This window comes from Procambarus clarkii, chromosome 43 (genome assembly GCF_040958095.1).
Source record: "Procambarus clarkii isolate CNS0578487 chromosome 43, FALCON_Pclarkii_2.0, whole genome shotgun sequence".
NCBI lineage: Eukaryota > Metazoa > Arthropoda > Malacostraca > Decapoda > Cambaridae > Procambarus > Procambarus clarkii.
In genome coordinates this window covers 9,818,795-9,835,687 of record NC_091192.1, presented here as the reverse complement: position 1 = coordinate 9,835,687, position 16,893 = coordinate 9,818,795, and the positions used below count along the sequence as shown (strand labels likewise).

At 43.0% G+C, this 16,893-nt stretch overlaps 1 protein-coding gene across 2 annotated transcripts in view; it reads right to left on the bottom strand.

Annotated features, from left to right (window-relative positions):
* LOC123755724 (RING finger protein 17) overlaps positions 1 to 16,893 on the bottom strand; it is a 928,112-nt gene that overhangs the window by 289,694 nt on the left and 621,525 nt on the right. For both annotated transcript variants that reach the window (XM_045738465.2, XM_069300037.1), the window contains one exon: positions 7,392 to 7,493. In XM_045738465.2, coding sequence (XP_045594421.2) covers positions 7,392 to 7,493 — 102 coding nt within the window. The remainder of the gene's footprint in view (positions 1 to 7,391; positions 7,494 to 16,893) is intronic.

The window sequence follows — 16,893 nt, the reverse complement described above, 5'->3', positions numbered from 1 at the left end:
CCGAACGGAGGGGCACGAAACCCCAGGGGTTCAGACAGGACAAGTCCAGAATGAACCACAGGTCCGCACAGTCCCATTTTGGATATGGAAACAAGCTGGAAAACCACCTGAGGGACGTCGTCGTTTCTACCACGCCCAAGCGCACCCACTCTGAGACGACCTGACAGAGCGCAAGAGAGGAAGCCTGCCCCGCCACCTGCAAACCTCCCAAGAGGAAGGGCCACCCAACACTGCCTCAGGCTGTGGAAAATGACCCAAAATGAATAAAATCGTGAGACCAGGCGCGAGCGAACCAAGCAAGCCTCCCCTCCATAGCCCCGTCAATAGGATGAACCACGAAAGGGCCGACGCCCCTTATGAGAATCCGACCTGCACACACAGCGATCACGGTGCTGACCAGATGCAGCAGGTTCCGAAGGCGGCGCCGGCCCCAAACCTGCCACCAGTGGCCCACCTTGAGGAACGGAACCACTACCCCTCCGGGAAGAACCTCCCCTGGAAACCCAGGAGGATCAACAAGTCAGACATCGGTTGACAGCTGGCAGAAGCTTCTTGTAGATACTTTTCCATCGCAGAGTCTGCAAACAACAAGGGAGACAAAGGTGAAGACAATCTTAAGAGCCAGGGCCCTAGCAGATTCCAAGGAGGAAGCGAACACAACCTGCCGAAACACAAGACACACAGCAAAAAACCGCAAAACCGCTTCCCACAGGATCGGTGCAAACAGCTTCAGAAGTGCACACGACACACAAGCAGCAGAGACCAATGCACAAGACCTGGGAACAGCACCAAGTGCCTCAACATCCTCCTTAAGCCAGTCCGAGGACAGTTCCAGGAGGGAAAAAAAAACGCAGGACCAAAGCCAAAAAGCCACGAGCGTGCAAGTCCTCAGCCACAAGCGTTGCCGAAAGGGTGGGAACCTGCACGTGAAGCTGAATTATGCCCACATCTCGCAGAAGGGCAGGAGCAAACAAGCACTCATTAACCACTGTGATGAACTGAGTTTATTGTGACATTCCCACTGTGCACATAAAATCAAGTGTTCGCAAAATTTTTTTTGTTCTTTGTAAAATGATAAATTCCCTTCCCTGAGCACATACATGTAAAAAAACACACACACACAAAAAAAAAAAAACACTGACTTTGGCTGTGGGGCATGGAGAAGGGGGGCATCATGGGCTGGTCGCTTGTGGATGAAGCTCCCAGAGGCGGTTGTGCGTGCCATTCAAGCATCGCGAGTTACCACATGTATATTTTCAATTATTTGTTCTATGTATTTTCAATGCGGTTTTACTTGTTTTTCTGAGAGGAGCCACGTCGGCTCCCTGGAGTTATCCAAGCTGATATTGCTAATGTGCTAATGTCAGACTTCAATATCAATCATGTGTATGGATTTGTGTGGGCCTACTGGGGACCACGAGCCAGAACCTGGCACCCTTTGAGAGGCACATTCAAAAGGTGACACCCCTAGGGTCAACACTTGCAGCAGAGGAGCTCCAGCATATTTCAACAATCCTAAGTATTGTAGTACAGGTTGATGGTAGTGAGTGGTGTCCCAGAGAACATAAAGGTATAGTGCTCTTGAAAAATAGGTGAGATAACAGGAAAGTGCTAAGGGAAGTGAAAAATCGGATGAGAAAAAGTTGCCCTAGTGTTTACAGTGCAGAGAAGAACATTCAAGATGGCCACTGGCAAGGGGAAAAACAAAACAGAGCTTGATTTTGAGGGATTCAATGAAGAAAGCATTGATATTAGCAGTCTACATAACAAGTTGGTAAATTTAGATACTATAGTGAACTCTCATGTAGAAATAATTAGTAAATTGAAAGAAAGTAATGACCATTTGAATAGCAAAGTTTTATGTCTTGAGGGTTTAGTGAAAGACTTGCGCAAGGATAAGAATCAATTGGAAACAAATTGCAAAGCCATGGAAGAAGAAAATAAACTCTTAAAAATAGCTTTGGAAGAAGTTAAAGTAAATTTAAACATAAATGACTACAATAGGTTAGGCAAGGAAATTCAACAGGAGAAACAGCTTTTGTCAGCACAGATGGAGGAAGTTACACAGGGAATAGAACAGTGCAAGAAAGATATGCAACTCACTTATGCACAAGTGGCCAAGGAGAAGGAAAAAATAGAAGAAGCAGTAAAGGAAGTCAAACACTGCAGCAACCAAGATAAAACAAACATTAGGCTAGAAGTGAGGAAAGAATTGGCATCTAACCCGAAGTTGGTGCAAAACACAGTTGATCGGAGTAAGTCCCTGATCATTTTTGGCTGCAAAGAAAAGGCGATAACATCTAGGTCAGAAAGAGCTGTAGAAGAAGCTAAAGTAGTAGATAAAATTGTTGGCCTCGTGGAAGGTCTTACAAACAGAGAGAATGTGTGCGACTACAGGAGAATAGGCAGGTACGTAAAAGGGAAAGATCGACCTTTGAGGATCACCCTAAACGGTGCCAAACAGATGGAAGAAGTACTAAGGAATGCTAGAAAATTGCAAAGGGATGAGGATGGGAAAGGGTGGTCGTTAAGACGAGATCTTTCAAAAGAAGATAGAGAGAAGCTGAAACTGAACCTCGCCGAGGCAAAACATTGAAATGAGAGCAGGAATGAAGAAGAAATAAATTCTTTTTTCTACAAAGTGATAGGGGTAGGCAAACCAGTAAAGTGGTACATAAAGGCAAACCAACAAAATCAATAGAGAGAGGGGGAGTGAAGAATAAGGAGAGGGGGAACAAGTTCCTGAAGATTGCATACACCAACATAGATGGAGTGAGATCGAAGATACTGGAGTTAAGTGATGTAATACAGCTGCAGACACCAGACATTGTTGCACTCACGGAGACAAAACTTGAAGATGTAATTTTAAATGACGTCATATTCCCAAGGGGCTACTCAATTTGGAGACGGGACAGAAAAATTAGGAAAGGCGGTGGCGTTGCTGTGCTGGTAAAAGATCACCTAAAGGTGAAGGAAATAATGACTGCCAATCCACAAGAAGTTGACATAATAGCACTAGAGATCTGCTATGAGGATGATAAACTAATGATAATAAATGCATATAGTCCACCGCCAAACAGCACATGGTCAAAGGAGGAGCTAGATAGTAAACGTGAAGGTCTTATAACAATAATGAGAGAGATTATAGCGAGAGCGGATAACGATAGATCACGACTGTTGATAGTCGGTGACTTCAACTTGAAATCCATAGACTGGGAAGCATATGAAGCTAAAACAGAAGATTTTTGGACCTGTAAATTTGTAGACCTCATCCTGGAAACATTCTTGTATCAACATGTTAAACAAGCTACGAGGATGAGGGAAGGGGACGTTCCCTCCATGCTAGATTTGATATTTACCAGGAAGGAGGAAGAGATATTTGACATTCAGTACCTTCCTCCCTTGGGTAAAAGTGACCATGTCTTTTTGGGAATAAAATATGCAATGCGTTATAAGCTGGAAGAAAATAAGGAGGTTGAAGCAGTTGAAAAACCAGACTTCAGGAGAGGACATTATGGTGACCTTAGAAATTTTTTTTAGTGAGTATAATTGGACAGACTTGATGCTAGGCAAGGAAGTGAATGAGATGTATGGCAAGTTTTGTGAAATATATGATAAAGGCACAAAAAAATTTATACCAAAACAGAGATGCAGAACTAGGAAACAGGATTGGTTCAATAGAAATTGCGAGAGGGCTAGAGACCAAAAGACACAAAAATGGAATCAATACAGGAAGAGGCCGAACCCCCAAACATACCAGCGATACAAAGATGCGAGAAACAACTACACGGCAGTGAGGAGAGAGGCAGAAAGAAATTTTGAAAAAGGGATTGCGGACAAATGTAAAACAGAACCAGGTCTATTCTATAAATTCATAAACAACAAATTGCAGGTAAAGGATAATATTCAGAGGTTGAAAATGGGAAATAGATTCACGGAAGATGAAAAGGAAATGTGTGAAACACTAAACGAAAAGTTCCAAAGTGTGTTTGTACAAAATGAAATCTTTACGGAACCAGATACAATAAGAATTCCAGAGAACAACATAGAACACATAGAGGTGTCTAGAGACGAAGTGGAAAAAATGCTCAAGGAGCTCGGTAAGAACAAAGCAGCTGGCCCAGATGGCGTTTCACCATGGGTTCTGAGAGAATGTGCATCTGAGCTCAGCATTCCACTTCACCTGATCTTTCAGGCATCCCAGTGTACAGGAATCGTAGCAGACGGGTGGAAACAGGCTAACATAGTTCCAATCTACAAAAGTGGCAGCAGGGAAGACCCCCTCAATTATATACCTGTATCATTGACAAGTGTAATAGTGAAAGTACTGGAAAAACTAATCAAAACTAAATGGGTAGAACACCTAGAGAGAAATGAAATAATATCAGACAGACAGTATGGTTTTCGATCTGGAAGATCCTGTGTATCGAATTTACTCAGTTTCTATGATCGAGCCACAGAGATATTACAGGAAAGAGATGGTTGGGTTGACTGCATCTATCTGGACCTAAAAAAGGCTTTCGACAGAGTTCCACATAAGAGGTTGTTCTGGAAACTGGAAAATATTGGAGGGGTGACAGGTAAGCTTCTATCATGGATGAAAAATTTTCTGACTGATAGAAAAATGAGGGCAGTAATCAGAGGCAATGTATCGGAATGGAGAAATGTCACAAGTGGAGTACCACAGGGTTCAGTTCTTGCACCAGTGATGTTTATTGTGTACATAAATGATCTACCAGTTGGTATACAGAATTATATGAACATGTTTGCTGATGATGCTAAGATAATAGGAAGGATAAGAAATTTAGATGATTGTCATGCCCTTCAAGAAGACCTGGACAAAATAAGTATATGGAGCACCACTTGGCAAATGGAATTTAATGTTAATAAATGTCATGTTATGGAATGTGGAATAGGAGAACATAGACCCCACACAACCTATATATTATGTGAGAAATCTTTAAAGAATTCTGATAAAGAAAGAGATCTAGGGGTGGTTCTAGATAGAAAACTATCACCTGAGGACCACATAAAGAATATTGTGCAAGGAGCCTATGCTATGCTTTCTAACTTCAGAATTGCATTTAAATACATGGATGGCGATATACTAAAGAAATTGTTCATGACTTTTGTTAGGCCAAAGTTAGAATATGCAGCTGTTGTGTGGTGCCATATCTTAAGAAGCACATCAACAAACTGGAAAAGGTGCAAAGACATGCTACTAAGTGGCTCCCAGAACTGAAGGGTAAGAGCTACGAGGAGAGGTTAGAAGCATTAAACATGCCAAAACTAGAAGACAGAAGAAAAAGAGGTGATATGATCACTACATACAAAATAGTAACAGGAATTGATAAAATCGACAGGGAAGACTTCCTGAGACCTGGAATTTCAAGAACAAGAGGTCATAGATTTAAACTAGCTAAACACAGATGCCGAAGAAATATAAGAAAATTCACCTTCGCAAATAGAGTGGTAGACGGTTGGAACAAGTTAAGTGAGAAGGTGGTGGAGGCCAAGACCGTCAGTAGTTTCAAAGCGTTATATGACAAAGAGTGCTGGGAAGACGGGACACCACGAGCGTAGCTCTCATCCTGTAACTACACTTAGGTAATTACACTTGGGTAATTACGAGGAGCAATGGCTTATAGAAACCCCCCATGTGGTTGGAAGCATTCCATGTCTGCCATCAACCGGGTCAGGTACCAAGAAAGGTAATCACAAAAACACCTATTCTGGTTAAGAAATTGCTACTGAGAGCCGAACCATTGGAATTGCTAACACGTTGCTGTGCTGCCATCTGTGCAGCTTCCCCCTCCCCAAAAGGGGGAAGGGGGAGCCCCAGATGCCTCACGCTGGCTACCCAAGACCCCAGTTCTGAGGTCGATGTGCTAGGCAGAGGTCGTGTGCTCTTGGTCTAACTTGGTTTCAGCTCTATGCTTTGTGGTGTGGTGGCTGTCTTATAGAGGGTGTGCGAGCCAGGAGTAATTCTTCAGTACTCGGGCTGCATGTGCCTAGGGTTCCCTTCCCTAGGTGCCCGGTAAGTACTGCCTTTGGGGCTTGGGGCCACCTTCCACAAGTTTCTTGGGTTTTGCTTCTGCTTGGCCATTTACTGCTCAGTTTTTGGCCACCCTTTGTGTGCTAGGGTATTCTGACTCCCTTGTTTGCCTTAGGATACAAGGCAGTTTGCACTGGTAAGGGGTGCAGGGGTACAGCGCAGTTTGTTTTCATCAATCATAGCAGCCAGCTCTGTTCTGCCTAGGTACGCTGTCCTTTTGCGTGGTTTTCTTTTTTCTTTTTGTTGCCTGCCTGGTGAGGGGTCTACCTTGGTTATTGCCCACTGTGTAGCGAGTACTCTTCTCTGTTCCGGTAGTTCCCACTGCTAGGTTCCCGTGAGTGTACACTTCCCCCGGGGTTCAGTTCTCAGAAAGTTGTTTGGTAGACTTGGGCCCCGGTTAGCAGTACCCTGCCTGGGCGTCCTGGAGCCTGAGTTCCATCTCAGCACCCCGAGACGGAACTGGCTGCCCCAGCTTTTTCTTGTGAGGTTTTTTTGGGGGGATAGCTCGGCCCTAAGTCCTGTCATGCAGGTTCCCGGGGCTGGGGAGCAGCTGACTGACTTAGGGGCTGTATAAGCCCCATTCTTCTCCGCAGGTTTTTCTTTACCCTCTGAACAGGGCCTGCGGTTACAAGCCCTCCCCCCGGTATGAGTTGTTGGGCGTTGGCCCCTCCCCAGGTTCGGTTCCTTGTCCCTTCGGGTCCACCGGTTCCATCCTGTCGGTGGGTGCTTTCTCCGTTTTCTCACCCTTCTCTGGGACATGAATTCTCCGTCATGTCGAGGTTATGTTAACCTCGTATCTGGGTTATGCATGACCTTTGCTCTCGGGTGCGACTGTGCCTTTATGAGCCTTCATGATTTTGTGCTTGCTTCTGTAGGATCTTGAAGATTCAGGAAGGTCTTCGATACTTCCCATATTATTGGAACATCTGTCGTCTTCCGGTGAGGCTTACCTCCGATCCTTTCTAGGACTCGTTAGTCCTCTTCTGTGCTGCTTCTTCTTGGTTTCTGTGACTTGTTGCTTGTTTGCGTGTCTTGTTTTTCTTGTTGGGGTCTGTTTTGGGGCTCTTACCTTTCTGGGGTCTAACCCCAGCCGATTGCAGACATGACAACTTTCATACAAGGAAGTTACATAGGCCATTGCTCCCTGTACCTCTCTGAGGGGACCATGTTCTGGCTAGTGATCCCACGTAGGCATGACAATTCAATATGATTTAAACCCTGGACTAACAATACCCAATATCAGTCCAATAGCTCCAGGGAGCTGACGAACCTCCCCACAGAAATAATTGCCAAGTCAATAATTAGTTAATTATAACAAATGTGACAAAATAATCACCTTGAGTACCCGGTTCTCACAAACATTTGTCATTTCCTCTGTAGCCAACTCAAGCAACTGGTCACCAACTGGCTTGATATCACACAAGCTGCATAAAATACCCTGCAAAGAAAAGAAAAAAAATTGTAGGCCATGACCCACAATTTAAACTTACAAAATTATATTGAGATCTCTCAACCTTTCAAAACTAGCAGAAGCCAAAAGTTAACATTCATAAAAATTTCCCAAAACTGTTAGAAATTCAAATTCAATTTTAATGAAAGTTGTGTTAAACTAAACCAAACTGTTTTGTGTATGCAATTTCTTTGTGTATTTCTGAAACTGTAGTTTCAGAAACAAGACTATATACATGGAGCACCGTTTTCTTTATACATTTCGTCCTTTCAAGTTTTAAAGTTTATTAACCCTTAAACGCCGCATGGCGTATATATACGCCCTGAGTAACATGTCCCATGGTGCGCATGGCGTATATATACGCCATAGGGTGCCAGGCCTGATTCAAATGGCCCGCGGCTACACGGGGTTCACAGTAGCTTCCTCAAGGCTCTTGTAAACAGATGCCATTTAAAAAAAAAATCGTGGGCAATATTCTCAGGTGTGAGAGGCACAGTACTGTTGGAGCAACCAAGGCCGGCGCACGCAGCATGAGCGAACAGCATTGCTGTTCAGCTTGTGACCACAGCATCGCCGTAAAATGTCAAAATAAATATATAATTGATATTATTTAGCGATGACAATATTACAGATGACCCATGATTGTGATATAAATAACCAGGGTTGTGATAATAGCAGGACTGTTGTAATAATTAGCGCTATGGGAGGAGTGATGCTGAGAGATGGAGGGAGACAGCATCGTTTACTGTGTGGCTAGCTGTTATTGTTTGCATTCACCATACCAGGTCAGTGGTTCTCTATGGTGAACACAAATGTAGATACTTATATATAATGTGTGTATTAGTGTAATAACAGCAAAATAATTATGCTGGGAGGAGCCATATGGGTGACGGAGGTGACGTCGTCTGCACGATTTGTCTAGCTGTTTAGAGGGTGGCCACTATGCTCTTTGGGTGCACTACAAGCTTAGGTGTACAGTTACGGTGCATAAAACATGTAGATACTTATATATAATATGTGTATATAGGGTAATAACACTGCAAAAGGTATTGTTGAGGGAGAAAGTTTAGTGCGTGTGACCTTGAAAGAGTGAGGGAGCCGCCAGCCGCCATCTGTGTATAGCGACGACTCTTAGTGCCTGAACTAACTATATCAGCTTAGCTGTACAGTTGTGGTGAACAAAATATATACATACTTATATATAACGTTTGTATATAGTGTAATAACACCACAACTGGTATTGTTGGGATAGAAAGTTTAGTGCGTGTGTCGAGGGATTGGCAGCGAGTGGCTGGCTGGTGTGTGGCGGTAACTCTTCGTTGCTTTTCGACTCTCATTACCAACTTAGTGGTTCGTTATGGTGACCAAAACATGCAGATAATTATATATAACCTGTGTATAGAGTGTAATAGCAGCAAAACTATTTGTTTATTGTTTTATAAACATAATAATTGAATCACTAATATGCACATCATACTTTTGAGTATAGCGATTATTCACCACTTTTATTATATAAATATATTACAATACACACTATTGAATAATATTACTGCAAAAAAACTAAGAAAAAATCAATCGGAGACATTGAAACAATTAGGTAATAATATCTTTGTGGCAACTTCCATCTGTCAGCGCGGGTGACGCTGACCGGGTCTGACGACCACTCTGTCAACGCCCACTTTTTGCCAGACTTCCTCGGTCAATTGCGTCCAAAATATGTCACCTACGATTTTTTTTTTATTTTTTCCGTGCTCAGGGGACACAAATTAACATGTTTAGAAGACAAAACAAAAATTTTGAATTTTTTTTTTTCTTGCGCACAGGGGTGTAAATGTCCCCAGGACCCCTGAGCAGTGTAAGGGTTAAATTATTGGAAAATGCAATCGCTTCCTGTCGTTTTCAATCCTTGAATTTTTTTTACATTCTTTTTCACATTGGACACCTTTTACCTGCCCTCTTGTTGAAATTAGGGCAGTTATTAAAAATTCTCCTTTATAAATTTTCATGAATCCTGTCATTCTGTATGTACTGTGATCATGTCCCCATATTTTCACTTATCTCCGACAAGAGGTTCCCATTACATCAACTCCCAATATACGAACACTCATCTATCCGAAGAGCCTCGTAAGTCAAGTTCAAGTCTCAAATAAGTTTATTGAAATAATGAAATACATATCAAAAGGATAGAGTAGCTTAGGCTATTTATCCCCATTTGTGTGTCTCAATCCACTATATTTAAGGACCTTTGAATTACGGTTGTGTTTACTAAGCCCAACACTTGTTAAAGTGAAGGTCACTATTGGGCATGTTTGGTACAACTTTCCCCATGCTAGACCAATGTTTTCCCACAGAGTAAGAATGGGATGGTACCAGTATTTTCCTAATGTGGTTGAGGAACAAGTGTGTGGAAAGCAGGTGTGTGTGTGTGTGTAATTACCTAAGTAATTAAATAAGTGCAGTTATAGGATGAGAGCTAAGCTTGTGGTGTCCTGTCTTCCAGACACTTTCATATAATGCTTTGAAACTACTGACAGTTTTGGCCACAACAACTTTCTCACTTAACTTGTTAAAACTGTCTATCACTCTATTTGCAAAAGAAAACTTTTTAGTATTCTTTCGGCACCTTTGTTTCCTTAACTTCAATCTATGTACACACCTAGTTGTGCTTGCAGGGGTTGAGCAATGACTTTTTGGTCCCACCTCTCAACTGTTAATCAACTGGTGTAAAGATCCCTGAGCCTACTGTGCTCTATCATATCTACATTAGAAACTGTGTATGGAGTCTGCCTCTACCACATCACTGCCTAATGCATTCCATCTGTTAACTACTCTGACACTGAAAAGTTCTTTTTAACGTCCCTGTGGCTCATTTGGGTACTCGGTTTCCACCTGTGTCCCTTTGATCCATACCACCCTTGTTAAACAGTTTATCTTTATCTACCCTGTTAATTCCTCTGATGATTTTGTTGATAGGGATCATATCTTTCCGAGCTCTCCTGTCTTCCAGCAACGCGAGGTGAATTTCATGCAGCCTTTCCTCGTGACTTAAAGTCTCTTAGTTCTGGGCCTAGCCTAGTGGCATACCTCTGAACTTTTTCCAGCTTTGTCTTTTTCCAGCTTTTTTCAAACTCGGTTGGTGGGAAACTGTGCCAACCGAGAAAACTATTTCTAAATATTTGATACCCATTCAAAACACGTGTACTTATCTAGTTGTGCTCGTGGGGGTTGAGCTCTGGCTCTTTGGTCCTGCCTCTCACCTGTCAATCAATTAATGTACAGGTTCCTGTACCACGTGTGTGGTAGGTTGTGTACGAAACGAGCTCTTAGGGCCTCCAGTGAGAGACAGCCATCTTGGAAAAAAATTCTCAGAATGTCATAGGGCTGCTGGCTGGGTTAATATTGAGTGAGCAACCATGGGTAGTGCACGCACCGCTGGCTCCCAAACACCTGTCTGACGTGGTATTGAAAGATCGCTATCTGTCCGTGAAATTCAGACCTTATTGTTTGAAGAACGTAAGGGTCATGATATTAATCAAGCTAGGTGCAATAAGGACCTAACACAAAGGCCAGTTGCAAGTGATACAGCACTGATGAGGATGATAAAGCGAGCGTATCCAGTTGTAGCTCTGAGCGCCACCTTAGCTCACCCATGCCATCTCCAATTTTTATAGATGATAAATAGATGAATCATTTTCTTAGTTCAGTGATGATGCATCTGATACAAGTTGCATAGACGAACAGTGTCAGCAGCTTCCATAGTAGTGTTTTCCATATAAATTTTCAAGAATTTCTGAATCTCTTTATTAATGACAATCTCTTCCAGTAAGGGACCTTTCAAAGCGATCTTTTCAAGACTATCTTAAAACTTGATCGTTTCCTATAATCTTTTTAAGACTACCTTATGCTTTACAAGTATGGCTACATACCACCTACAGGTGCTAAAGCCAAGGGTGTACGTGAGTACATTATTTGCAAGCACACAAAATGAAAAAACAGGAAGCGAAAATCTATCTGTACCTGGTGCAACGATAGCGAAGTCGCGCTGTGTACCATGGACTACTTCGTTGATTATCACTCAATTCTGAAGTACTGAGTGTGTAATAGTGTATTTCTGTGTAAATAATGTGTGAAACGGTATATATTGTAATTTTAATGAATTTTTCACAAGTAATATTGCGACAATAAATATTTATTGTGGACACATTACTGACAAATGTATCACACTTCCATGGAAAATTATCAATGTTCTACTGTATACATATAGTAAAGGACACAAATATGCATCATACCTTGAGGTTACCTTGATGTGCTTCTGGGGCTTAGCGTCCCCGCGGCCCGGTCGTCGACCAGGCCTCCTGGTTGCTGGACTGATCAGCCAGGCTGTTGGACGCGGCTGCTCGCAGCCTGACGTATGAGTCACAGCCTGGTTGATCAGGTATCCTTTGGAGGTGCTTATCCAGTTCTCTCTTGAACACTGTGAGGGGTCGGCCAGTTATGCCCTTTATGTGTAGCGGAAGCGTGTTGAACAGTCTCGGGCCTCTGATGTTGATAGTTCTCTCTTGAACACTGTGAGGGGTCGGCCAGTTATGACCCTTATGTGTAGTGGAAGCGTGTTGAACAGTCTCGGGCCTCTGATGTTGATAGAGTTCTCTCTCAGAGTACCTGTTGCACCTCCGCTTTTCAACAGGGGTATTCTGCACATCCTGCCATGTCTTCTGGTCTCATGTGATGTTATTTCTGTGTGCAGATTTGGGACCAGCCCCTCTTAACATTTTCCACGTGTAAATTATTATATATCTCTCCCGCCTGCGCTCAAGGGAGTACAGATTTAGGCTCTTTAGTCGGTCCCAATAGTTTAGGTGTTTTACTGAGTGAATTCTAGCAGTATAGGATCTCTGCACGCTCTCCAGGTCGGCAATTTCTCCAGCTTTTAAAGGGGCTGTCAATGTGCAGCAGTACTCCACTCTAGAGAGCACAAGCGTTTTGAAAAGTGTCATCATCGGTATAGCATCTCTAGTGTGAAAAGTTCTTGTTATCTAACCTGTCATTTTTCTTGCAGTTGTGACGGCTACTTTATTGTGTTCTTTAAAGGTAAGGTCTTCCGACATATGTACACCCAGATCCTTTACGTTGCCTTTTCGTTCTATGTCATGATTTGCCTGAGTTTTGTACGTGGTTTCTGTTTTTATATTTTCATTTTTTCCATAGCGCATGAGCTGGAACTTATCTCTGTTAAACACCATATTATTTTCTGTAGCCCATAGAAAGACCTGATCTACATCTGACTGGAGGTTTGCCGTGTCCTCTATGTTGCCTACTCTCATGAAGATCCTAGTGTCATCTGCAAAGGATGATACAGTGCTATAGGTTGTGTTCTTGTCTATGTCCGATATGAGGATGAGAAAAAGTACTGGAGCAAGCACAGTACCCTGGGGGACTGAGCTCTTCACGGTTGATGGGCTGGATTTTATTTTGTTGACTATTACACATTGGGTTCTGTTGGTCAGGAAATTGTAGATCCATCTGCCTATTTTTCCGGTAATTCCTTTTGAACGCATTTTATGTGCAATAACGCCATGATCACATTTATCAAAAGCTTTTGCGAAATCTGTGTAAATTACATCAGCGTTTTGTTTGTCTTCCATAGCATCTAATACCATATCATAGTGGTCCAGCAACTGCGACAGGCAAGAGCGCCCTGTTCTGAAACCGTGTTGTCCGGGGTTATGGAGATGCTGTGATTCCATGTATTTTGTGATCTTACTTCTTAGCACTCTCTCAAAATTTTTTATAATGTGCGATGTTAGTGCTATCGGTCTGTAATTTTTTGCCTCTGCCATATTTCCTCCTTTATGAAGTGGTGCTATCTCTGCTGTTTTTAGTATATCAGGAATAACGCCAGTATCTAGGCTTTGTCTCCACAGAATGTGGAGGGCCTGCGATAGTGGTTTTTTTTACAGTTCTTGATGAATACGGAGTTCCAAGAATCCGGGCCTGGTGCAGAGTGCATAGGCATACTGTTTATGGCTTCTTCAAAATCTAGTGGGGATAGGGTGACGTCTGATCATATACGATAAAAAAAACCAGCGTTGAATGTAATGTAACTAACCCGTTCTCACACTTTCTTTAAGTCAATATTGACTAATTAAATAAGTGCATATGTGACATACTAATTTATTGTGAATATTTTAGTTTACCTTGAAAAGCTTCATAGAAAACACCGACCTTACCTAACCTTCTTAGTACGTTAAGATAAGCATCTTATTGCTTCGTAATTACAATTATTACTTAACCTATTATAGGTATAGGTTAAGTAATAATTGTAATTACGAAGCAATAAGATGCTTCATAATCTTTTACAACTGGTGTAAAGGATGCTTTACACCAGTTGATTAACAGTTGAGAGGCGGGACCAAAAAGTCATTGCTCAACCCCTGCAAGCACAACTAGGTGTGTACATAGATTGAAGTTAAGGAAACAAAGGTGCCGAAAGATAATAATCACATATGCATGTATTTAATAAGTCAATATTGACTATAAGAAAGTGCGAGAACGGGTTGAATGTAACGCCATTTTCTAGGTGAGACCCAGAGGCTTCCCGGAGCTATACTGGACTGATATGCATATATTAGACCGTAGCAAGCAATCGAAGGAGTTCTAGGCCTACCGGGAACCAGAGCCAGAAACTGGCCACCTCAAGAAGAGGTACGAGGAGCAATGGCCTAAAGACACCCATGTGTAATTGGAAGCAGTCTTTGTCTGCCATCTACCAGGTCAAGCACCCAGAAATGTAGGAATTCCAAAACAAACTACTGCTGGTCAAAAATTGCAAACCAAAAGCTGAACTGGCAAACAGAACTCCCCAATCAAAAACAAGTTAGCAAACATGAGGTCACCACAACCGCCACGCATCTGTCTGCGCAAACTCCCCCCTCCCTGGGAGGGGGACGGGGGAGTCCCAGGTCCCAGACCTCCACGTCGGCTATTCTCCCCAGTTCAGAGGCTGAATATCAAAAACAGAAAAAAAAACGCCAACAGGAGGGAGGGATACCAAGGAGCTTCGGGGTCTCGCTCAGAAAATGGCGTTTCATTACATACAACGCTGGTTTTCTGTGGAGAGCCCCTTCAGCTGCCAGGAGCTATCTAACCAAAGATAAAGAAGAAGAGGGACTTACCCAGGAGGCAGCTGTCACTCTCTCCTCAACTCAAAGTCGAGACAACTGACTGCAATCTGCGACCCAAGGCTATACATGCCCGCGAAGGGCCAAGTTCATTAACGAGGTACCGTGCGACCAGGATTCTGTTCGCCATCCAAAAGCTCCGTGCCCGAATGTCAGCCCAGGACTTACTGTATTACCAAAAACAGCAGCCAAAGCCGCAAACTTATGAACATCATGGTCATGGCATAGACCGCAGACTGGCTGGACTGAATATTCCTGCGGATGACCTGAAAGTCCCGCGCCCTGGAACAGGGAAGAAGGGAAAACCGGGTCTACCCAACGCGCGTCCCCTGCCACGGAGGCCTTGCCCCCCCACCCCACCCCCACAATTTATTGATTTATTAATTTAAATCAACTTATTAATAAATCCCCGGGGGGGAGGGGGGGGGCAGGGGAGGGACTAGTGGTTTGACACGTTCCAATTCATCCTGGGCTCAAGGACAGGCTCGGTTTTGTTGTTGAGCGACAGGCTTACCACTTTCGTTGCCTTCCAGTCAGCTTTAACCCTCAAACCGCTAAGGGCCCAAATGGAATTCACACCCACAGGCGCAAAAAAAAAAAAAAAAAAAAAAAAAAAATTCTTTCGTCTTATAGAAGTGTTCATTTTTGTTCCCTGATCACGGAAAAAATAACAAAAAAATCGTAGGTGGCATATTTTAGCCGCAATAGGGTAGGGAAATGTGGCAAAAAAAAAAGGGCGTTGGCAGAGCCTTCGCCAGACGGCAGTTGCCACAAATATATTATTCCCTAATTATTTCAATGTCTCTGATTTTTTCTTAGTTTTTTGCAGTAATATTATTCCAAACAGTGAATTGTGGTATATTTATATTATAAAATGTGTGAACCATCGCTGTACTCAAAATTATGGTGTGCATATTAGTGATTCAATTATGATGTTCATAAAACAATAAACAAATAGTTTTGCTGTTGTTACACTATATACACAGGTTATATATAAGTATTTGCATGTTTTGTACACCATAACGAACTACTAAGTTGGTCTTGTGAGTCAAAAAGCAACGAGGAGTGAAACACCAAACACCAGCGAGCCACTCACTGCCACTCCCTCCCTCAACACTACCTCACTCACCCTCATTCACCTCCCACAATACTCTTTTGTATTTATTCACTATACACAGACGTTATATATACGTATTTACATGTTTTGTTCACCATAACTCTACATCTAAGCTTGTATGGTGAGTAAAGGCCATAAGACGTAGCTACTCACAGTCAGCTGATCGGCGGCCGCCCTCAAGGCCAGACGCACTAATATTTGTCCTCCAACAATATTGTTTGTGGTGTTATTACGCTATATACACATATTATATATGAGTATCTACCTGTTTTATTCACTATACCTGAACAAATAAGCTGGTATGGTGCCCAAAGACCATAGTGGCCATCAGTAAACACCATGCCAAGTCGTGCAGACGACGCTCCTCCCTCACTAAAATGGCGGCTCCCAACCTACTCCTCTCGTTGTTATCTCACACTATACACACGTTATATATAAGTATGTACATTTGTGTTCGCCATAGCGAACCACTAAGCTGGTATGGTGAGTGCAGTCAATAAATGGTGGCCACACACAGTCAGAAGGCGACGCCACAACCTTCCCTCCATGGAGCACAGCGCTAAATATCACCACAATCCTGCTATTATCAGAATCCTGGTCAGTTTTATCACAGTCAGGGGGCTTCAGTAATACTATCACTGCTAAATAATAGCAGTATCATTTATATTATGGTATTTGTAGGCGATGCTGTGGTCACAAGCTGAACAGCGGTGCTGTGAGCTCGTGCTGCGTGTGCCAGCCTTGGTGGCTTGCTCAATACTGACGCTGTAACACCCAAGAATGTTGGCCTGGATTTTTTTTCTAGGTGGCATCTGGCAACTATCGGTCGTGGCTGTACTATAGCTGCCCCTATCCCAGGCGTGGCGTTTAAATTATAGCGCTAGACACGAAATCATATATAAATGATGTGCGCGGTTTCGGTTTTGTCACTGATATCATTCATATATGATATGCGCGGTTTGAGGGTTAATCTGTCACCTTTTGAGTTCACACGTCTTACTTGGGTCGTGGTGCCCCGTTTGCATACGTTAGGGGTTCAGGCTCTGGCTTACCTCAACGACTGGCTGGTCTGGGCTCCCAGCCAGTCTGT